The 24,579-nt window shown below is 34.1% G+C and overlaps 1 protein-coding gene across 1 annotated transcript in view; it reads right to left on the bottom strand.

Annotated features, from left to right (window-relative positions):
- The window catches only part of vipr1b (vasoactive intestinal peptide receptor 1b), a 93,215-nt gene extending 72,487 nt beyond the window's left edge, over positions 1-20,728 (bottom strand). The window contains exons 1-2 of the mRNA XM_015354105.2: positions 20,392-20,728; positions 9,777-9,873 (exon numbers count right to left, since the gene is read on the bottom strand). Coding sequence (XP_015209591.1) covers positions 9,777-9,873; positions 20,392-20,448 — 154 coding nt within the window. The 5' untranslated portion in view covers positions 20,449-20,728. The remainder of the gene's footprint in view (positions 1-9,776; positions 9,874-20,391) is intronic.
- Positions 20,729-24,579: the final 3,851 nt, after the last annotated feature.

The raw sequence follows: 24,579 nt of genomic DNA, 5'->3' as shown, positions 1-24,579 counted from the left end.
GCTGTTTCACTGTTTTAAACGAATAAGAAATTAGATTGCTCATAAATCTAATCTCTTATTCTACATAAACACAGCATAATTGCTCTCTGAAAATGCTCTTTTTCTTGTTCATTTTGGAGACCTTGGTCGAAACTGATTTGAGATGTCAGAATGGATTTATTTTCTGTGTATTTCTGTGTGCGCGTTTCCTACATTGCTTCCTACAAGTCAGGCACCCAGAGGTGGGGGGTGCGTCTTTCTGCCTCCATAACTAAAATGCCAAATAGGAGTGGCGCAGCGCGGTTTTCATCACTCTCTGCGGGAGTGCTGGCTGTGACAAATTAAACCGGTTTCACAGGTATTTTCATAGTAGAAGGGGGCGAGTCTTCTAGTGATTACAAATCAGATCAGATTCCCTTCCCCCCACAGAAAGACAGACAAATGTTTTCACTGTTTATTGGTCGCTATTCACCACGCGACGAGCAGCTCCAATTTCAGACGTAAGCGATAAAAATACTGTATAGCTGAAAAGATGTACAACGCAAGAATTTCGTTACCCCAGGAGGTTTCGTGAAAAAGCTACAGGCGTACTAATTGCAATTGTTTTTATTTTTAAATACATTTTAGCAAAGTCATATACCATAAAAGTATGGTAATTAAAAACCATTAATACTTTCGCTTAGATTTAAATAAAGTCAATGTTTTCTCTTTTGGCTATACTTGACTATTTAGCCATGAGATATACAATAGATTGTCATTAAACAATCTTATGTTTATTAATCTTCCTTGTTATGCACAGTGGGAATGATAATGTAATGAGAATTAATTTAATCACAGAGTGCTCATAAGCTGATACCCTGGATTCTCTCCAGACACAGCTGTATGTGCCTACCAGTCAGGACAGGAGGCTCTACTGTACACAGAGAGGGGCGGGAGGGGAGAAGAAGCTGCCCAGCTGTGTGGTTGAAGCTGATACCCTGGATTCTCTCCAGACACGGCAGTTTGAGCTCCACCAGTCAGGACAGGAGGCTCTACTGTACACAGAGAAGGGCAGGAGGGGGGAACAAGCCGATACCCTGGCTGATACCCTTGCCTGTGTCTCCAGACACAGCTGGATGAGCTCAACCAGTCAGGATAGGAGGCTCTACTGTACACAGAGAAGGGCGGGAGGGGGGAACAAGCTACCCAACCGTGTGGTTGAAGCTGATACCCTGGATTCTCTCCAGGCACAGCTGTATGAGCTCCACCAGTCAGAACAGGACAAGCAATGTAATGCTTTTCAAGCAATGTAATGCAAGACGCTTTCTAACATCGGGCAATGTGTTTTTTTTAATCTAATCATTCCTAATAGAAATTATTTACCTGCATAAACTTATAAAGGTTGTATTTTCACACAGTGAAGAGGTCTTTTTTAGTTATACAGTAGTTGCGCAAGCTCTGGTGAGTGTATCTTTTTTGACGAGTTTCAAAAGACAAACACAGCTGGATGAGCTCCACCAGTCAGGACAGACAAATAAGATACACTCTACAGTCATTCACAACAGCGACATATCATAAAACATTTGCACATATTGTTAAATTATTACTTGTTTTTCAGGAAGTTAAAAAAAACACTTGAATTACTTATCCAGTCTCTTGAAATAAAATTATTTTTCAAGCAATGTAACTAACGTCGTTTTTTTTTAATCTAACATTGACAGCCACATCTTAAATCTTGTCAGTCAGCTCTTTTTTCTCTATTTGAATTGTGTTGATTTAAATAACTTAGGATAACAAGTGGTCTCAAAGTCACCGAGCTCACAGAGCTTCAACAACAGATGACAACTTCCTTAGTCCTTCCTTAGTCTTCCTAAAATTGTGAGACGAGGTGGGGGGCACTCAGGAATGTGTTATGCGAGTTAGATTATGAATGAATAAAAACATTTAATTAAAAACACGTTTGCGTTTGTTTGAGAGCTATATTATGTATTTTTCATATATAAGATATAATGATGTGTTCCTGCTTACACATTGCACAACTTTACAAGCTATTAAAAAATTTTTGATTCATGTCTTTTTCACATTATCTGGCGAGCCTTGTTTTGTCAAAGAACCAGAGATCATCTCGCTTTCAAAGGACAGCACAGACTTTTAAAAGGCCGCAAATATATTAGCAAGGGTTAATTGCACTATGGACCGTACAAAGAAATGTAAAATAGTCTTCTTAAGGTGCGAGGGCAGGAGTGGATCGCAGCAGGCATACACAGCAAATAACAAGAAAACAAAGAACGGGGCAGGTGAGACGAGTATCCAAACAGTGAGTGATCAGAAAAAGGAAATTGTTACGCCCGGCTTTTTGACGCAATTTTTTTTTAACTTGCTAATGTTATTGAGGCGGAAAGATGCACCCCCCACCTCTGGGTGCCTGACTTGTCGCCATCTTTAACCATTCCATGTTTAAGTCACAGTAGGTAGAGACGTACAAAAAAAAAGTTCATTCCAGCTACAATACATATATATTTTTGTGGTAAGAGGGAGCAAAACATCAGTATTTACTGCTAGTAATTAGTGTACGATTTATAGTTGGAATCCTGAGCCTAAATATAAAGTTACATAAATCCGTTCTGACATCTCAAATCAGTTTAGATCAAGGTCTCCAAAAGGAACATGAAAAAGAGCATTTTCAGAGAGCAATTACGCTGTGTTTATGTAGAATAAGTGATTAGATTTATGAGCAATCGAATTTCTTATTCGTTTAAAACAGTGAAAGAGCTGCAAAAGATCACCCGTTTTTCGTGCATAAAAAGTCGTTATTAACTCTCGAAATCTGTTTTTATAGGTTTTGATGTTCTGCAATGTCTAAGCCAGAAAACATAATTATATCTCATTTTTTATTTCTTTAAACAAAAAATAATTTGCCCGGCCTGTTATTTGCCCAGTTGTTATTGTTTTTATTCTGTAAAGTGCTTTGAGGAGCCACCTTTAAAGGCGCTATGTACAATAAAGTTCATTATTATTACTATTGTTAATTTGCTGGACAGAGAGGTGAACATTATTACGCAGAAGACAAAGGTAGCGATTTACGTTGCATTGTGCATTGTGCTGCTGTAATACAGTTTAAAATAATTTAAAGTCTAAACAGTATCAGCTTTATTTATGGGTTGTAATTTTAAAAAAGTCAAAAAACACACTCAAAATGCAATTTAGAGCTTTCTGGCAAAAGGAGGCACCCAAACTAATAATGTAACATGCTACTGTTTGTGCACGAACATAGTTTTACTGTTATTTCTTTATATACGCGATTGCATGTTTTTTTTAATCCCTGGCGGGACCAGGCATCCGTAGGAATCAAGTAATAGGTTTCATTGCGCTTTGACAGATCGTCTTTAAATCAATTGCTGATTTAAAGTTTGACAATAAATGTTTATATTGTAACGCATACTGTACAGCCTCCATTTCTCTATAAAAATCTAAAAGATAGTTTGCGCAGCCTAAGAGGGGGGGGTCTGCTCTAAGTGACAGCTGACAATCCTCCATACACTCAAGTGAAAAATCAATAACGCCAATGTAAACGTCGTATTTACAATTTACAACTATTCATTGTTATTAAAAAATGACTTAAATTCGAACATTTTATATTTAGAAATATAAAAAGTCAATTAATTGTCCATAACAATTTTTTTAAAGAAATGTTTGTTAAAAGAAAAGTCATGGCGCCGGCTCAATTTGAACACCCTACCTGTGGTTTACAAGTCAGACACCTAGACCACAGTACCACCTGCAAGGTCACATGAGGAGTGTTGAAACAGCCCTACACAAACAGTATCAACAGACATTGTACAGTGTGTACTATTGTGTTGTTGTACATGAATATAATTATATCGTTATTAATTTCTTTAGATACGCGATTCCATATTATATTCCCTATTAATCAAATTCTAAAAGTATGCTTGTTGACTCCAGTATCGATCGTATTCGCAGAATAGCTTAAAACTACCACTTTTTATACACGTTATTTCACATGTTAGTTAAAGACTTCGATGCTTAAAATTGTTAGGGAAAAATGCAATACTGGTGTGTATTTTTTCTTTAAAGTACCGAGACCAGCCATATACTGTGATACTGTATGTTTATGTAACAAAATTAATATTGTTTATGGCCTTCACATGCGTTATGCTCCTATTCTTTTTATGCTCAGGTACTAAGATTTCTCTTCAGTGGTAAAATTCCATATAAATATTCAATACTAAAACGGGCACAGTAAAGACATTTAAATCTTTCTATGACCGACCAAAGCACCACGAGTGCCCCTGTCGGTCAACCAATCACATACCGCGGTATGACGCTTGATGACGTAGCCAATTACCCGTGGTACTTGTCTGTGCCAGCCACGCACTTTGAATGGGTGTATCTGTATATATATATATTACTTTTTAAAAATCAAAATCTAAAATAAAATTATGTTTTCTAATTACTATTTATACACAATTACTTATAATTGTGTACATTATGAACAAAAAAATTATGTTAGTGAAACTTACAGTATGATTAGCACTGGAAAGCTCTAATGGGTTAACAAGCAGATAAATTTTATTAAAAAATGATTTTCCTGACAACCATACACAGCTGCACTACATTAAGAATTCACTGCACCACCTAGCAATTTTACATAGTGCAGTCCTGCATCAGATTATTTAAAAAATAAAAACTGTGAGGCACGGTACTATAATGCTGCTGTACTTTTTGCAGTATACCACCTGCCACCTCGCACATTTGGCTGAATCTCTAGCTTTCCTTTCAGGAAAATGAAGCCTGTGGGAACTTCTTACTCTATCTCAGCTGTCTACTGGCCCTGCTTAAGAAAGAATTTAAGCAGGCTTGGTAGAATCACTGGTTTTGATTATGTTGAGCTGCCACAATAGTTCACCTCTTGGAGACTCTCCCTTCAAGTCAGAATCTTGAAACAGCCTACTGAACCAGAAGGATAACTTTAGCATCCTGATCAATTTTAGTCCTTACTGCCACTATGGCAGTGGATGCATTAAATAAATTATTAAAAATGGAAATTTTATTTCAATATCTAGGGAAAAAAGACTTTTCTTTCACTAACCTGAATTTGCCTAGTAAATATGTGGATATTTATGGAGTCGCGTGGATATAATTAAGCTATTTTAGTGCAGTTAGTTTTAGTTTTAACAATAAAATAAAGCTAATGTTTTATGTGCTATACAAAATGTTCATATTGTTGCATAAATGCCATTGATACGGAGTGGCATTTTCTTCCCTTAGAAAATACTTTTTGCATGTCATTAAAAGAACAAAGAAAATCTGACCCTCATTTAAAAAAATGGAAATGGGTGAGTATTTAGGTACTGTATAATTGTGATATTTATTTGACACTGTTATTGTCCTTTTACAGTAGCACAATTGTTTCATGTCTGGGAAATAAAACTGTGTCTCTTCAGCAGCTGTCTTCAAATTCTAGAGAGGGAAGGACAATATTTGGACAATGTGGTATAATGTTTTACAGAACAAGACACATGATTCATCCTTTATAACTGGAAAATGCTAGCATATGCTGGAATCTGTTCTGGTAGTTTGGTGGTGATTGCATAGACAGGCTGAACTCTGACGTATGTTGGCAAAAAACAGTCATAACTATTTAGAGCACTCAGAATATGAACACAAATTAACAAAAGAAAGAAGTCAAATATTTGGAGCAAATAAAACAACAACAAGACAACAATGTGACAGCAGAAGGTAGGATATAGGAAAGTTAATCAATTGAACAAAAAATAATACATAGAATACATAGAATTTTCAACATCCTTTTAAACCCCACCCCCCGTGAAAAAAACTAGACTCTCCAAATACTATAAAACCATACATTGACACTATTGCTCTCAATTTACTTTTTGCACTTCACCACTAATGGCCTGTGGCCCAATATTTTTAAACCTAGAATTCTGTACATTCAATTCAACATATTAATGACATCAGACAAGACCATATATATATATTATCATTATCACAGATAGTTTCAAGGGTAATTCCTAACTTTACAAAAAAAATAACATCAGACGCACTGAAACATTTGGTATTGAAACAGTATTAGTGTGCGGCTACAGTGTCATCTTCAAACAACAGAATGTTCTGAAAGAATTTTTTCTATTCTATTTTATTTTTCCAGTATTGTTATGGAAGTGTATCCTATCATTTTAAGTGATTGCATTCAATGACACTAATCTTTTTGTCCATATTGCAAATTCTCTCATGTTGTTTGTATCAATATATAAACAAATCACGGGCTCTTTGTATTTTGTTAATATATGCATGATACTGGGTACATACCATTGTAAATTTGTCAGTTCTTGACTGGTTGACTGGCACATATTGCTTATATCTATGATGAACTGTGGGACCCAACTCATTCTTCTTGAAAAAATGAAAGACAGTCCTCTGTGGGATGCAAGAGAAACAAGGCTACTTCGATCCATCTGTTCCTCCATGTTATTCCTGGACCGGGTGGAATACAATAGTTCAATAGTTCTTCCTTTCTCTGTGAGGTGCATATGGAATAGAACTGTGTGTGCTGTACCTTTCGAGGATAATTTTTTGTCTCAGCTTGCTTTGCATGTGTATTCAACTGATACACTGTACAATGAGCGTAGCATATCTCCACTTTGATGAAAGATGTCTGGGGGCTTTGTCTTGTGTTCAAGATAATATTTCCTTTTTTATTCATTTTGTAGGTCTGAATACTGTTATAGCTGGGGATGTGTTTTAAAACAATGAGTTCCACTCTAGCCAGTTGTAGCTGAACATACAAGCTGGTAAATTTCTGGTTTACGCTAATTAACTTATCGGTAAATAAGTCAACTGCAATGCACTGAAAACAGCATATGGAGGATGATCCCATGATTAGTTAGCAGTTCATTACTAAGCTAGCATGCTAGGTAAATACCAAATGCAAAAAGCTTGGCTGGTGAAATTAGTCCCCTGCTCTGTACTAAAACTTCTCAGCTGTAACAAACCCAAAGTAACATATCTTCTATAGTGTAGTAAAGCCCAGTAATAAGTCTGTGCAACTTTATTTACTAATCCTATAAACTAAGAAAACAGTTCTTAACTCTTTTGCAACTGCAACTTCCTTTGGACGACTGAAAAAGCGCATGACCCCCTATGAAAAAACACATAGTGACTTTGTTTTGCAGAGATTTGCCTGGTTTGTACAGTAGGTGTTGTAGCATTTTTGATGGGTTGAGACTCTCCTTTGCCATACAGTACTTTACCATATAGAACGGGTCAAGGTTCCATTCCTCTATCACATGAGAAATCATATTCCAAATACTTGAATTTCCTACATTTTGCATTTTTTTCTTTGTCTATCTCTGCAGTTCTATGCTTTCACTGTTTCACTGTTTGAGTTGTACACTCGCTCCAGTTAGCAACTGCTCCATTTTTAAGCTCTTTACGAAGTAATGGCTCATTCACTGTGACAGTAGGGTGACTAAAATAGCCACTAGGTAGTAGGTTTCTGGTGCACCTTTCAGAAATTTAGTTGTACTATTAGAGCGTTTAATGACTTTTTATTTATTTTAATATACTATTCACATGACCCACCCAAGACCATGATGCGCAAGACCATGGCCCCAGGTTAAGAATCACTGGACTAAGACATTTATTTCTGTACCAAAGGTAACAAGGTAACATTGGATTGGAAGGTTAAGTTTCATATGCAGTAGAAGGTTATTACTGAAATAATAGTTTCTATTAAATTATTTTAAATGCTTGCCACTGAGAAATGTATTGCAATATACAGTAAATCTAAAATTACATTCTAAAAATTACAGCTGACTAACTACAACTGACCTGTGTTTCATGTTCTAAGTAAATGATATGTAACTTTTAAGTGTGTTCACCCACATCTGAGTATCATTTTAGTCCTGTGTTACATTATTTATTGTGATGGGATGCCATGCTAGTGTTTCTTAGGAGGGAAGGTTACTATCTCATCATCACTGTGATTTCTGCAAAACTGTGTTTTGTATTTGATTTACCTGCATTTGGTTGCTGATGTACTGATTGGTATTGACCCTGCCTCTTTGGTACCGAAATGAGAATGGTGTTTTATATTCATTAATATTCACTATTTCATTTTAAAATAAAATATCTAAGAATACATGTCAGATTTATTTTTTCATCGTGTGAAGCAACACAAGCACAAAACACAGCCTTGAAATATAACTCCTAGACTAATTAATAAATTAATAATAAAATATTGATTAGCATGCTTGAGTGTGTTTTAGTGCACACAAATTTCAAGTAATCAGAGATGTGCATCTCCCCTCAGATATATAGGTAAATTTGATGTTTCAGTATGTATAGTATCTTATGTTAGGATAAAATCACTTAATGCACTAATTCCACTGTTGTCATAGAGAACAAAACTACAAACACTCCCTTTTCCATGCAACAAAATAATCTATTATATGTGAATAACACACTGAGAATGAAGGCTAATATCAACTACTGTATGTACAGCAATTTTGTTCTAGATTTTACTGAAAGTTTAAACCAGAAAAAAAGGGCAGAGAAAAAGCTGGGTGTTCCTACTTGAATTAAGTTTTGGGATTGGATATAATACTGTTTAAATCACACTGAAAACATAAACTAGTTAACATATTACACCTTTATTTAGTGCATATACTTTCAGACATTCAGCCTCAGAATTACTGTGTGGCTGACTGAAGTACAATGGGAGTGTCATGCATGCATGCTCGCATATTTGCCTTTGTAACAAAGACAATATTTAATGCATAATTAATAATTTTCTTGTTTCTGTTAAATTGTTGTAAAAAGTAGCTGATGTATATTTTAAAAAACAGGATGAAAGTTGTAAGCAAAAACTAATGCATATGCTAAGAATATACCACTGAATAGTGGTCAGTGATGAAAGCCTTAAACAAAAATAGAAAATACATTTGTTAATTTTGGCAAAATGTAACTGTTCAGATACTTAAAATATAAAACATTAAGTGAACCTGCATGTATTGGCAATGACTAATTAAAATGACTGTTGTTTTCTTTTTCTGTGTCAAGTTCCTAATTTTTTTTTTAAATACATCTATTGGATTGTCTATACAATATTTATAGTACTGGGATCCATAAATATTTTAAAACAATAAACATTTATGTTCTAACAAAATCTGGCATACAAAACAAAAAATACTTCTCTGTTGATAAAACAAATTGATCAATGATATTCACCTTCCAGTAGTTAGAAAAAACACAACTAAAAATTATCCTGCAACATGTTGTAGAGGTAACAGTTACATTAAAATTAGTGCAAATGTGCAAATGAATGCTAAAAAATAAATTGATCATTGGCCAAGTACTGCCTGGATCATTTCCCCATTATACAAGTGAATAAAAACTCAGTGTGTATTTCATAAGCAACAACAATTTTCCAAAACAATATTAGTGACATACACACAGTATAAAGGTTAAATGCAGGATATAAGTTAGCAGGTTTCTTATGACAAAGTCAACTATTTTTTAAAACCCCAAATTTATACACTTCAGTTTGCACCCTTCAACTACTATCTCTCTCCATTATACAGATATTTGAAATTTGAAATGATACAGTATATATACAGTATGAGGTACACGTGAGGAGCTCTTTCATCCTGTGAACTAGAAATACAGTAGATGGATCCATAACTGAAGAAGGCTCCATAACTGAAATGTTGTGCATTATACTCTTTCCTTCAAGGAACTAACCTCTATTTGTTCAAATGCATTATGTATGACCTTACCTTGAATGATGGTTTCAGTTTCCATTGTAGTGATACATTTTTCTCTTGTTCTCTCAATCTCCAGCATAATGTTGCACCCCTGGGGTGAAGCCATCACCTATAAAATGCACAACTGATTAATTTTATTTTTCATTTGCTCACACTTACAAATTAGTTTCATAAGCCCTGTTATTTTAAGAAAACTAAAAATATATATATATATAAATCAATGTTTCTGGCTGTCTTCATGATTTCATTTCATAATACCTTGTTTTAAAAAAAATAGATTTAAGACTTATTTGCTTCCTTATTTCTATTATCAAATGGAGAGGTGTAACTTCTGTTGTGGCCAATACATGATATACAGTATAAACAATCAAATCATCACAATTTATGTAGAAACCTGTTCCTCAACAAACTTTTTCTTAGGGCTGTGCTCTTTTTATTAAACATTTTTTTTTGCTTTCCAAGGTATTTAAAATGAACCAGAACTCGCATATCATCAGCAATTCAAACCCTGATTCACAAAAAACACAAGGAGGGATAATGATACATATGTTCTGTTTTGGCTGTCACATTACTAAATTAATTGCTTACACTTATAAAGCACTTTTCTGGACACTCCACTCTAAGCGCTTTATAGGTAATGGGGGCTCCCCTCCACCACCACCAATGTGCAGCATCCACCTGGATGATGCGACGGCAGCCATAGTGCACATGTACACTCACCAGCTATCGGTGGGGAGGGGAACATAGTGATGAAGGAAATTCTTAGATCAGGATTATTAGGAAGCCATGACGGTTAAAGGCCTATGGGAAATTTGGCTAGGACACCAAGGTGACACCCCTACTCTTTTTGAGAAACACTTTGGGATTTTTTAATGACCACAGAGCGTCAGGACCTCGGTTTTACATCTCATCTGAAGGATAGCTCCTTTTTACAGCATAGTATCCCAGTCACTATACTGGAGCATTAGGCGAGGGTGAGCGCCCTTCTAAGTTTTTCTTAGTTTTTTCTAGGAGGACTTGAATCCTGGGAGAGGATTGCAAAGAGAGAGAGATTTAACTGCAGGCTGTATTGCATTTATTAAGGAGACAGCTGATCTCTTATTGTGACTTCTGTGGGCATTATTTAAGATTTCAATACTTAGTAGCAGTCTGAGGGTTTCTGGGTGATTAGGATGTTAATAATTAATAATAATAGTTCCTTACACTTATATAGAGCTTTTCTGGACACTTCACTCAAAGTGCTTTACAGGTATTGAGGACTCCCCTCCACCACCACCAGTGTGCGGCCCCACCTGGATGATTGACGGTGACCATAGTCCACAGTTTGCTGACCATACACCAGCTATCAGTGGGGAGGAGAACAGAGTGATGAAGCCAATTCATAGATGGGGATTATTAGGAGGCCATTATTGGTATAGGCCAATGGGAAATTTACACCCCTACTCTTTTCAAGAAACACCCTGGAATTTTTAATGACCACAGAGAGTCAGGACCTCAGTGTTATGTCTCATCCTTTTTTTTTACAGTATAGTGTTAGAACAAAAGATGTTAGGCATCTGAAATGTCTTGTCTGTAAATACTGTATAAATAGAATAACATATTGTTGTCTGTAGCATAGTGTTTGTCTTGTCTTTGTTAATAAACATTTGTTTAACATGTGCTAGAGAACAAAGAATTTACATTCCTCTAATTATACCAACCTCTTAGGTATGTTCAGGAGAAATCACTTACAAGCTAGGGGTTATGAATATATATTTTACTTATTGACTTAACCGCTCAGTCACTTCCTGATTTTCACCATTTCTGTAACCCCCTTTTTGTCAGTATTATCTCAAGCAAAGCAAACTAGACATCTGTTTGTATAAGAAGTGAATATAATAGCATAAGGCAGTAATGTTAAAATTGTTTAATGTTTAAGTACCATATATAAAAATCAAACATTAAACGAATTATTAAAATACATAACTCTCAAGATCTTATTCTTATAGGTGCAAAATTGGTCATAGATGATCAAATATAATCAAGTAGGTACCGTAGCTGCGTCAGCATGCGTAGGCTGCAAAGGAAGAAGTAAAGGTTTATTCCATGCTGAAAAGAGAAGAAAAGAAACACGTTTCAGCTGTTGGTGCCTTCTTCGGGGGAGTGTCACACTCCAAAGTCAAAACATTGTGTTTCTTTTCTTCTGTTTCCAGCATGGAATAAATCTTTACTTGTTCCATAAAATATAATAGCTTATGGCTTTAAAATGTACAGTAAGTCAATTTAAGACTTTACTCTGACTATTTTAGTTGTGTTTCCACTTATGTAGATAACATTTTTTATCATTTTAAAGCACTAAAATAAAGTTCAATGCACAGCTTTGAAAAATCAGCCAGCATTTGTCTTTCCAAGCAAGGCCATTTATTTTGATATTGCTATCCGCTGTCTCCTAGCAACATCAAAATATGTACCGGTATGGTATTTAGGGACGTGAGAGAAAACAAATATTTATCACCTGTGATCTTAAAAATGTGGTTTGAACACCAATAAATCAGGTCTGCCACATTGTTTGCATCAGCAAAACCACCACTGACATAATAACAAGTACTGTAAGAATGTCTTATCGGAGTTATAAACAAAGATGCTCTAAAAGGCCTTTGCACAAACAGAAGTTTATAGAGGCAAGTTTTAATGAAAAAATTTACAGGGCAACAAAAATGTCAACGACATATAAAAATCATAAATCTCTCTACTGTAAAATTTGAACTAAAAATATTTCTAGTGACGAAATACAGGAAATAAAACAATAAAAATGTAAATACTTTAAACATTTTTTGGATTGGAGTTTCCTGATGTGTCAGAAACAGTTAAAGAAAAAATATTTTGGAGATAAAAGATATTTACATAACTGTAACCCATGTAGTAAATGAAGTACAGTATCATCAAGCTGCTGTTTCACTACTGCAGTACTGTACATATTGTGGGTGTCTGGCTGTTGCTATTGGCAATTGAACTGCTGGTTTAGACACAGGCTGTCAATATACTGTACATACTGTATTACCACAATGGCTAAAGGGTGTACACTGTTGGCATGTAAAATGTTTCTTTAAGAAGTAATATTAAATGCAGTTTATCATTCTATGATAAGCCTTTATATTTTCATAAACCATTCCATCCATAGTTTACCTAACATTTTTAAAAAGGGAAAACATGCTCCCAGTGCTAGAAAATAATTTAATGAATAATATGTATGCTGCCTTTAGGAGAAATTAATTTCCTTGACAGAAAAATTTATTACATCCATCCAAAATAATATATGGTCTAATTATTTTCATTAATGACCTGTTAATTGCCAGCTGAGAGAGTGATGGTATCTTTGACATTGCTCATCTTAGTCATGACCATTTATAATAATCACATGACCTGAATCAGTGCAGGAATATACTTAACTTTGAAAGGTACCCAAATAAATTGCTAGAGTGCACATACCTGTACATACCGTAGATGTAAACTAGTAAGCTATACTTTATCTGAACTCTATGCTAATGAGACTTTGGCTTGAAATTAACTTTTTTCAGTTATGGTCTCTTTAGATCTCTTCTCAAACTGCTGTCCTCCAATATACAGTATATTATTTAACATACAACAGAGAAGTCAGACACAAAGCATGGTTATGCTTCTGCAAATCAAACAGAGAAGAATAGTATATTTACAGTATGTTTAGTGTCTGTGGGGGAATTTTTTCAAATGAATTCAATGCATTTCCCTACACTTCACAGCAAGCATTTAGTTCAGATAATTAATATTAAAAAATATGGCATATGTACAAGCAATTCTCTAGTATGTCATTTTTCAATACCAGATAACACTATCCTTTTGTTCTATGAATCATACTGTAATGTAGACTGCATGCACAATTTTGTTTAACTGTAGCAGGAATCTGGTATGAGGAATATTATCTCCTCACTGGGATTATAAGTTTCATGTTTTATCAGTTCCTATAATACATGATATACTGAAAACAAAAATGTATAGGAGGCAAGAAAGCATAAACAATTTTTTAATACATTTTTTTTAAAGAATTGTATATGATTTCACTGCCATATACTGTCACATAAGTGTAAATGTTGGAATTTTCCACTGATAACAGTTTTTTTAAAGTCTATAACAGTTTCAATTTAGAAAGCAAAACATACAGTCCTTTAGTTTTCATGCTTGAAGAGGACAATGTGGAGTGCAATTCCATAGTTCAAGTGCCCATCACCTAGGCTACAGGATTTATTCCACTGCTGTAATTTAGAAACATTGGAACTTGTTTATATTTAATAATGTCCCTATGTCCCAAGCCCTTTTTGTCTTTTTTTCAGAAAATAGTTTAAGATGTTTAAGTATCTGTAATATGTAAACTACACCTATTTCTTTGTTACTCTTATCTGTTGTATGGTTGGAAAAAACTCTTCAAACAACAAAAATGTATTTCACTGTACATTTTATTGTAGAATTATGTTTTATTGCAGAGAATTAGAATGTCTATAAAAATTACTTAATGTGTGTTTTTATATTTTCTGAAAATATTTGCAACATTTAAATATGTATTATTGTTTTATTTATAGATGCTTTCCAATTCTTTCCAATACATGTATTGTACACTTCTTTTAGACTTTTGTCCTGGTCTTCACAGTTCACAGTTTTTAAAATGGCAGCCTCATCTTATGTACTGCTTAGGAAACATAAAGTGTATTTAACTAACATTGCAAAACCCAACAAACTTTTATGTGTTGGAATCCGAGAATGGAGGAGCTTCCATTTTTGTTTTTCTTTACTGAAGACTCTAAGCTCCAGTCCAATGGAAAACTGAACACATAGTATCAATTGTATCAGATCACTCTGCTCATGAAGACCCCGTTTCAAATGACATCAAGAAAATAAAGCTCCGGAGCAGATATCTTCCAAATTCCAGTTATTATGAAGCTCAGGCTTGTTTGCTAAGGGACTATGGGATTACCATTATCAAGGGATAATAATATAAAGAATGCTTCAAACTCAATGTCTTAAGAAAGCATAACAATCAGTGTTCTTAATTATAGTCGTGGCTCCAGCAGAACATTTAAAGTATTGGCTGAAGAAAGTAGATAATAAATGCAGGTCATGTAACCCAGAAGATCTTGACAGGTTTTGTATGTAATAGTAGTCATAAGACCCTCAAGGGCCAAAGTCAAGAAAGCCATTCAAAAGTTCTGTTCATAACAATTATTGTTGGTGTTTGATTGAATTTGAAAATCTTGTTTTTACAAATATTTGTAATTATTAATTATTGTTTAGACAGATATTCTATTTATAGAAAAATATGGAAATGAAATGATAGTGGCTAATTAAAACTAATTAAAAACTATTTTAGCAGTGAAGCCTTCTTCAGGCATGTGATCTCCTCCAAAGCTTCTGTGACATCAGAAGAAGGCTCCATAGTCCAAATATAGTTTTAACCTCTGTTCATTTCTTTGACACAGCTCCCGCACTCTTAACATCAACAACATTGAAAGACATACAAGCATTTAAATTTTTGCTTTGTCAGAAAATATTGAATGCTCACTTACAGTACCTAATCATGCTTAAGCAGCATTTATCTAAACTTCTTCAATCCTATGAATAGTTTTGTAATCCATCCTAAATGTGGATCTATAAAGTCAAGAATTTGTCCTGTTATAATTTCCTAAAAAGCAAGTACTTAACTTGGAGGGATAACACTTATTCAGTATTCTTAAACTGAACAGTATACTGTATATACAGTATCTGTAAATGATTAATGTTGCCAGGCTACTAAATTATCATAATATAAGCACATGTAGTGATCCTCGCCATACAGGATATCTTTGTATCAGAACTAAACATTGAAAGAGCCCTTACCAAACATGTATATTAATATTAGCCAAACAACCAGTATTAGCATGTTATTTCTCCTCCTAAAATCAAACTTATAGTTTATACCTTATAGTTTGGATAGTCACTTAATTTTGAGCTTTAAGCTTTGAGCTTAAAAACATGTTTTTTTAATTTAATATAAGGCTAAAACAGTTTTTTGAAACGACTATTTTGGTAAGAGAAAGAAGTGCTATTAAAGTATAACACAAAACAGCTTAACTGATGAAGAAGGAAGAATCAAAATGACAAAGCACAGACTGTGCATGAGTTAAAGGTTTGTTTGGATTACAAATTCTTTAAACCGCTGTTTGGTGTGTACATGTGTCAAAGAGTATGAAAAGATATTTTTTAGTAAAATATTACATTTTAAATACGTTTCAAGCCAATGTTTCTTTTTAAATATATTAACCAAAATATAAGATGAAATGATGGTTTTGAAAATGTCTATATTTTGGACAATTTCAGCATCTCCAACAAGGAGCGCATAACATTTTATTGCAACCAATTAATAAACAATCATGTTCTAGAAAAGCTGGAGAACTAACTTTATTCCCAAACTAAAAAAACTGATCATTACTGTATCCCGCCTAAATGAATAACCATATTTTACGACTGAAGTACCGTACTAGCTTATATATGTATAGCTTTTTATACATTTTTTAATATTTTGCAACATATACAGTATATATATATTAATATATGGTGGTTCAACAAGTAAAGGTGTTTACTCCAGTAAACCTAAAGATACATACATATATCAAGTCTTGAGTCATCTATAAATAATTAAAAAACAATTTCATTATTTATGCAATTTCAATTTATTCTGACTTTCAAAATTACACATTCAAAGAAATGTGATACAACATTTTCTATACTAAATCCTTGAAGAAATGTTATCAGTATTCTGTAATCAGTAAAGGTGTTAAGCAGAATTTATTTGTTAATTTTAATAGACATAGTTCCTGATAATTCCCACTGAATTGTAAGACACCACATTTTGTGAATTTAGTATCTTAATGTTTTTTTCTGCCCTCTTAGATGTACAAGGTGTGTAAAATACTCAAATAAGAACTAAATAAACCTATATGGTTACAAATAATTCCACATGCCTGCCCTGAGGAGGAGCATTTATAAAGAAAGGTGACTATTACCTTTCCACAAAACTATATACATTGAAAGCTAAATATTTAATGTCTGCCTTTTTGAAATTTACCAGACTTGCTTGCTGATTACCTTAACTAGAAAGTTTTTTTTATTCACACATACCACTTTCCCTGCAAATTATGCAGATTATACAACAAAAGGCCATAAGTAAAACTGCTGAAAAATTGATTTCTTGCCCTCAGGAGCTAGTTCCCCTCAGAATGAGGGTATCTGATCCACAGGACAGCAAAGAAAAAAGTAATTCTTGTTGGTGAAGGCCAAAAACCAAACGTTATGTACAGTACTTTAGCTGGGTGAAACAATGGATGGGTGTTACTTCAGGGGTTCTGTAAAAGCAAACTAATGCAGTATTTTTTTTTAATTAATACACTGGTATTTATTGGATTCTGTGATGTTTTATCCAAGGTTGTCACAGAAAGGACAAAATTACCTTTGCATGCTCAAGGCTGTTGTCATGGTGTTTTAAAATAGCATGACATGTGTATACTTTAGGAGGACCTGAAAAAAGAACATAATGCAATAATGCAATGATTTAAGAGTTAGTGGAATACATAACATGGACATTTGACTAGGGAACCAAATCTATATTCTTTTTCTTACTTCTTCTGAAAAGTAAATTAGATTTTCACTTATAAAATGAACATTTTGATGAGCACATAAAGGAGATTAAGGGTGTTGAAAGTATTAAACTTGTGCAATCAACACAGTTAAAACACAATTAAAAACCAAGCTGTGTATAATTTGTATACATTAACCTAAGGTTTAGTTTACAATCTGTTCTGATTCCTTTTTTCATGTGTCCCAAGAATGCACTAAACTTGCATCTTGCTTTTTATGTGCATTGCATCTACTGTAGATGTTCCGCATTACTTGCTAAAACAAGGGCAACTGTTGAAAAACTAATTACAATATCCCATCTGTTGAATATTAAATGTAATGTCTGACTAAAACATTTCACATACTGTATAGAAAAAGCTAAGACAGAAATTGGCAAGTAGATTACAAAATGGAATCTTTGTTTAATTTTTTGGAGGACTAACCAGTTTTACTATCTTGGCCCTCTTAACCGATGTGATATTGTTGGTCTTTTTTCTTTTTTATGCCTGGCAAGTTTTAATCTGATTACAATTATCAAATAACTCTGAACTCTTGGACATTTTCAATAAGGACAGAACTAATTCCAAAATCAATGTTCTTGTTTATATTTCTGCTGCATTTGTTTGAAAATTAATGAGATAGTGTAAAACATATGATCACTGAAAACTGAGTTGAAATACCAAGTAAATATTTTAGGAGCTGCACCAATAGCAAATGGTAGTTCGAAAATATGTACCTTTATTTTATGTATTTTTAGTAGCTTAATATTAGTATTCTTTTAAAATTCAGAATTATGAAATCCATTTGTAACTCCTAAGGAGAAAGGTAAAACTATATAGTGCAGGAACAGTACATAAGTCATAAGCTGTACACTGTACTTACATAAGCAGAACATATCAGTATTAAGCAGGATATGTAATGTATTAAAGAAATAAAAATAACTTATGATAGTATTAAGTATGATAATTACAACAAGGTAATATTTGATTCATATTAATACAATTTTAAATACTATGTAATTGTAAATAATTAGTGTTTTTCTAATAAGCCACAACTACCTCGGAGCGCGGTAATGGCTCTAAAGGATTTTCAATTGTACAGTATTTCTGAGTTCTCTATTCCTCATATCCAGTGCAACAGAAGGTGAATGCAGATAAGTTTGATAGGTTTCTGACCCATTCAACTGACATTTCCTCTAGCTGTATTCTGTATTTTGTTTGGGTGAACTCAGTGCCATTGATATACAACTGCATTCACACTTTGCTACTCTTGCTACGAAATGTCCATTTCATAGAGGACAAAAATAGACTTCCCAAAGTTGCAGGATTAACAGTTATAAACACAGAATACTTTAAATTAACAGTTTTATTTAATAGATTGCTTGCTGAAGTCTTTCCTTAGTTCAAATAAAATATATTACTGAAAGCATTTTACACTCATGCTTCCATTTCTTTTTAATAACAGTTTTAAGTTTTACCATTTTGTTTGCAAGAAAAGCATGCTTTAAGTGGTTTCTTTTTTCTTCAGTTTCACTTGCAAATGTGATCATGCAACCCATGGGTCTTTTTTGGTATCAGTACACAAGTTATAACTCGGTTTTCAAACTGTAGGTCATGCATAAATACACTATAAAAGAGATATCCTTCTGGAAAATTTCATGAAATATGAAACCATTGTGACTGTTTCTTGAGGATTACTTCAGATGTTGGTCTGCTACAAAGATAAATGTGACACTCTAAGGAAGCTTTAGTAACTGTCAGCTGGCTCCTCACACTAAGTTGGTCTAAATATTTATTTTATGAGAGAATGCTGAGCTAAAGCTTCTTGGAAGCAATCCAGAAAACTGTTACCAGGAATTTATCTTAGATAAGATTAACAAAACAGTTCATTATAAAAAGTGGCATTTAAATATAAAAATGGAAAGTATTGTATATAGTATACAAATTTTATGATCTCCATGTCCAAGGAAGAGTCTAACGGTAAAGTTAACGAAGTTGCTTTAGAGTAATATCCAGGTCAAGTCTAGACAATTACTGTATCTGCTGCAACATATTTTAAAAAGAATCCTTCCAACGTTAGCAAAGGAAACACCTTGCATCCCATGTCCTTTCAAACTCCAGAGTCAGAAGCCAAGGTACTGTCCTTCATGACATGCTTTACATTTATAATGTTTGTGCTCATCTTCATAAATATGATCTGGCAGTCAACAAGTTGATGTTGATAAACCAAAACTTCAAATTTATACTTCGACTAAATTTATTATTAAAATGGCTGTATACAGTATGTTGTAATATCACAAAATTAGGAACTTGCATTTTAAAAAAGTAGGCAACATCGATACTGTTTTTATTTTCATGTATTATATAATTTTATGTTATTACAGATTTTCCTTGCAATCCTAATGTGACACATAATACTCCTGATACACTCTGAAAGTCGTGTGTAACTCTTCTGTAGCGGAGTAGTACAGTTGAAGTATTAATCGTACTAACTTGCAGAGAATCGCTTTCAGTACTAAAAATCTCTAGCACCAATATTGTATTGCTGTTGTTTGTTATCTACATATCACGAAAATATTTTAAAATACTTGTGATCCTATAATGAATTTAATATATTTAACACTTTCAACGGTTCTTCATCGCCAGCAACTGAATCATTTAATTTTATCTGCAGTGCAACTATTTGTATAGCTAAAAGTACCTGCCATAAAGTCATCCGGTTTTTTAACCCGATAGATAAATTTACATCGTTACTAAATACTCCAATTGTTAAACTAGCAATGAATCTTGTAAATCTACAAAATGGATATTAAAGTACCTTACTTCAATACATTTATATTCATCCAATACGTATAAAGATGTCTGTTAATAGCAAAATTCAAATTAACATTATAATTGTTTTTCAACCTTTAGTTCGGTAAAACAGAGGACAACTGTCATCTAGGTCATTTAGAGAAAAAGATACTTACAGAAGTGAGCAAGCAATTTAGGCTGATCATTAAGATCAAACATTCTGAAATATCCATTTCGAATAGGATTTAAAAATCTTCTTTTGCAGTTCTTCTTACGTGTTTAAAGTACTGATCATGTCCAATCCAGACAGATTCAAATAAAATAATTTAGTTCACAAAGCAGTTACTGTAGATTGAGATTAAAAGTTGGTTACAAGCGAAGCCACTTAAGCTTTCACAAAAAGCGCCTTCTTGGAGGTTAGTGCGAAATAATTCAGAACTTGTGCGCCCAGCCTCATGCTGCCTTTATCGCTCCTCTGCTCGAGTCCTCTCAACTTCACACTCCATTCATAACCTGGAGCCTCTGTCATAACTGACAAGGCAATAACCAATAAGAAATGTATTGTGGTCTCTTCTAGTCCAATGTCAAATGTCTGTGGGAGGGAATGACAGGCTTGCTGCCTCTGTCCACGCCCTGTTCAGTGCACACGAGGTGATGAAACAAGAGAAAATACTGTGTAGCTACAGTACAGTATATCAGCTGCTTAAAGTCTGGTGTCTTTAGAGTGCGCTCTAACTGCATGGTTTTCGTATCCTTAACAGAAAAGGCACTACTAGACTAATACCAGAGAATCATAGTTTAACTCTGTCACTCTCAATTTAAACATTCCAAAACACACCATTGTCATGAAAATACGGTTTTGTAAGAAATATAAAATGGAACATCATAACTTCCAAATATTATTTTAAGCAAATAAATAATATTTAAATAATTGAGATTTGTAAAAAAAAGATGAAGATAAATGCTCACAAACTAACCCTTGCTCTCTCTGAAAAATAAGTGGTTAAGTGTAATTTTCTCTCTTTCACTTTATCTGTCAGGTAATATGCAGGTATTTATAAACAAGGCTCCAATCAATAACAATGAAATATATGCATCTAACAGTGTTTCTATCCTTTAGGAGTCATTATTCCAGTAATATTTGATTGCAAGGTGGTGTCTCTGCTTGTTGTCTGCTTTTCTTTCTTATTAAAATATAGAAGGGCTCAAAGTAGATTCTGCCTATCTACAGTAGCTTATTTAGTTGCAAGCTGCTGATTAATCAAAGGCTCTCTTTCAGCCATTTTGGAAGAATCTTGAAGAATCTCTGGGTATTAGCTTTAATAACATAGCTAGTTTTTTTCCAGGTGACTTCAAGCTTTATTTTGATGAAATATTCTATCTTAAATACTTTTCCAAAACTATGTGCTTCAGTGTCTCAAAGCGCTCAAGGTAAGGTGAAATTTTGCAATAGTACTGTACACACCTTTAATATGATATACTGTATTGTTTAGTTATCTGTTTCCCTACAGTCTGTGTGACTTTTTCTAGACCCTTTAGGTGCTGGCCTACCTTAAAAGACCACATTGTGTCTTTCATCAGCAGTCATACAAGGCACGCATTAGGGAATATGACCTAATTCTTGGGACATTCACTATTGACAATCCTCCAGATCCAGCAGAGACTACTGTATATAAGATATCAACTCAAGCAGAAAAAGTTATGCTGCAAATTCAGTTTGAACAACTGTTATTAAGTTAAAGTTTAGGTTGCTCAGCTGTGGATTATCGGTTTATAAAATAAGATTATAGAGCTGAACCAAGCAATTCAGAGATGCTGTGATTCAGAGAAGATACAGAGCAGGTAGCACATTTAAGAAAAATAACAAATACTGTATCATAATTTTCCCTAACATTGGTTAGGGAAGGGCCTAGGATGTTAAAGTTAGCAGAATTTATATTTAAAGACTAGGAAATACATTGATTCTCAGAAATAAATTCCAGAAGCCTATTTTTGTTTTGTATTCCCATTTCTCAAAGAGTTATTTTACTTCACTACCCTATCTTTCTATTAATTTGAAGTAATTAATTTGAAGTAATCTACACACTTAAATGGTCTTGAAACTAAAAGTAATAAAGCACTTTTTATAGACCCTTTTAGCATCAGTCTTTGAAAATGCTCAGTAATGGAATCACAATATCTCTAATTATCAATTTGAGGTAAGTAACGTTATTTACTTATTATCATATTTGTTAAAGTGTGATGCCATGAAGGTAAAAAACAGTGCTGTTTTTTTCCAGTGAAGGGGAAACAGTGCAAAGTGAAAAACAAAAAATACTAGCTTTACTGTATCTTCTTTTCTTGTATCTGCTCTATAGGATATATAGTAGGAGAGCAGAGGTTAATTTCCAGTGAAAATGACTGCTTTCTCTTTTTTAATGTCATAATTTGTCTTCCACCAGTTAGTCAGGTGATGGAGGTCAGCAGGTAATTTACCATTTCTTTCTGGGGAAATCTCTTCTTGGGCCATTTCTTGAAAGAAACCAATGTATTGACCTCCGCAACATTGTTAGGTAGAGTATTTCATAGTCCCACAATCCTTTGAGTAAAGAAGTGCTTCTTGTTCTTAGTTTTAAGTGCACAGATCCCCTTACAGTCTTCTCTGTTGAAGAAATTCCTTTTAGCTCCAGAATGCATCTGATTGCCCTATTGTAGACAGATTCCAGATCAAAAATATTTTTTCTACAAAGTGGTTAACAACTTTGTACATAATTCTGAGTTCAGGTGGGTAGCTGCATCAGCATGCGTAGGCTGCAAAGGAACAAATAATAGGTTTATTCCATGCTGAAAAGAGGAGAAAGAAAACACAACGTTTCAGCCGTGGGGCCTTCTTCAGGTGTGAGAAAGACAGTAAGCAAAGGTCATGCTCTTCTGGGGAAGAGCATTCTCATAGTGGCACTCTTAAACAGTTTCCTTCTTATTCAGCTGCAAACTTTGAAAGATCAGGTTGATCTAGGCCGCATCTGGGTAGTACGATACACTTTCCACTTTCTTAATGATCAACTTCACCAAGGGATATTCAGTGTCTTTGACATGTTTTAGACCTTTCTCTTAGGTTTTCATGGCATCTTGCTTCTTCATGGTTGAAACTTTGTTTAAATTCAGTACCTAATTGAGGGACCTTACAAGGACTCTGAAATCATGTGAACTACAATGCACACAAACAGAAGTTATTCAACTATGTGACTTGTTAAGTTACTTTTGTTCACCTAAATGAATTTAGGTGCCAAAGGGTGCAGCCAAAGGATTTGAATACTTACACAATCATGAACCTTCCATTTTTTATTTAAGATTTTGTTTGCTTTATGCTTTGAATGTGTGTATTAGGATATGTATATTATAATTACTGTATATTTAAAGCTGTTTCAAAGTTTCAGTCTGTGAACTTTAAAGCAACAAAATATGAAAACGGAATAATAATAATTAATAATAATTGCTTACACTTATAAAGCGCTTTTCTGGACACTCCACTCAAAGCGCTTCACAGGTAATGGGGACTCCCCTCCACCACCACCAATGTGCAGCCCCACCTGGATGATGCGACGGCAGCCATAGTGCACCAGAACGCTCACCACACATCAGCAATCAGTGGGGAGGAGAGCAGAGTCATGAAGCCAATTCATAGATGGGAATTATTAGGAGGCCATGATTGGTAAGGGCCAATTTTAAATTTGGCCAGGATGCCTTGGATACACCCCTACTCTTTTCGAGAGACGCCCTGGGATTTTTAATGACCACAGAGAGTCAGGACCTCGGTTTTATGTCTCATCCGGAGGACGGCACCTGTTTACAGTAAAGTGTCCCTGTCACTATACTGGGGCATTAGGACCCACATGGACCGCAGGGTGAGCGCCCCCTGCTGGCCCCACTAACACCTCTTCCTGCAGGAACCTTAGTTTTTCCCAGGACGTCTCCCATCCAGGTACTGACCAGGCTCACACCTAGGATCTGAAAGACAGAAAATCTAAAAAACCTTGAAAGGTGATGAGTTATTTAACATTGAAGAAAAATATTTTTTTCTTCTTAATTATGTTGTATAAAAACTGATATTTTAATAAACAATTCAGATATCAGTGGCATTTCATTCACAAAATGATAGCAAAATTAAGTGTACTAAAATCAATGAGGAAAGCAATAGCAATTGTTCTTTAATTTAATTTTCTTTTATTTAATAAGAAATAATGAATATGTACAAATTTACATAAATTAGTATAATTTAAAGCTTTTCTACACAGCCCTTCAGACCATGGCACAATTTATTGCATATTTAAAATTGAAACAAGATTAAAAGTACATTTTATTTTTATCTGCCATTTGTTTAACTG

Source organism: Lepisosteus oculatus, chromosome 6 (genome assembly GCF_040954835.1).
Source record: "Lepisosteus oculatus isolate fLepOcu1 chromosome 6, fLepOcu1.hap2, whole genome shotgun sequence".
Taxonomy (NCBI): Eukaryota; Metazoa; Chordata; class Actinopteri; order Semionotiformes; family Lepisosteidae; genus Lepisosteus; species Lepisosteus oculatus.
Note: the sequence above shows the minus strand (reverse complement) of the source record. Positions and strands in the feature narration are given on the sequence as shown.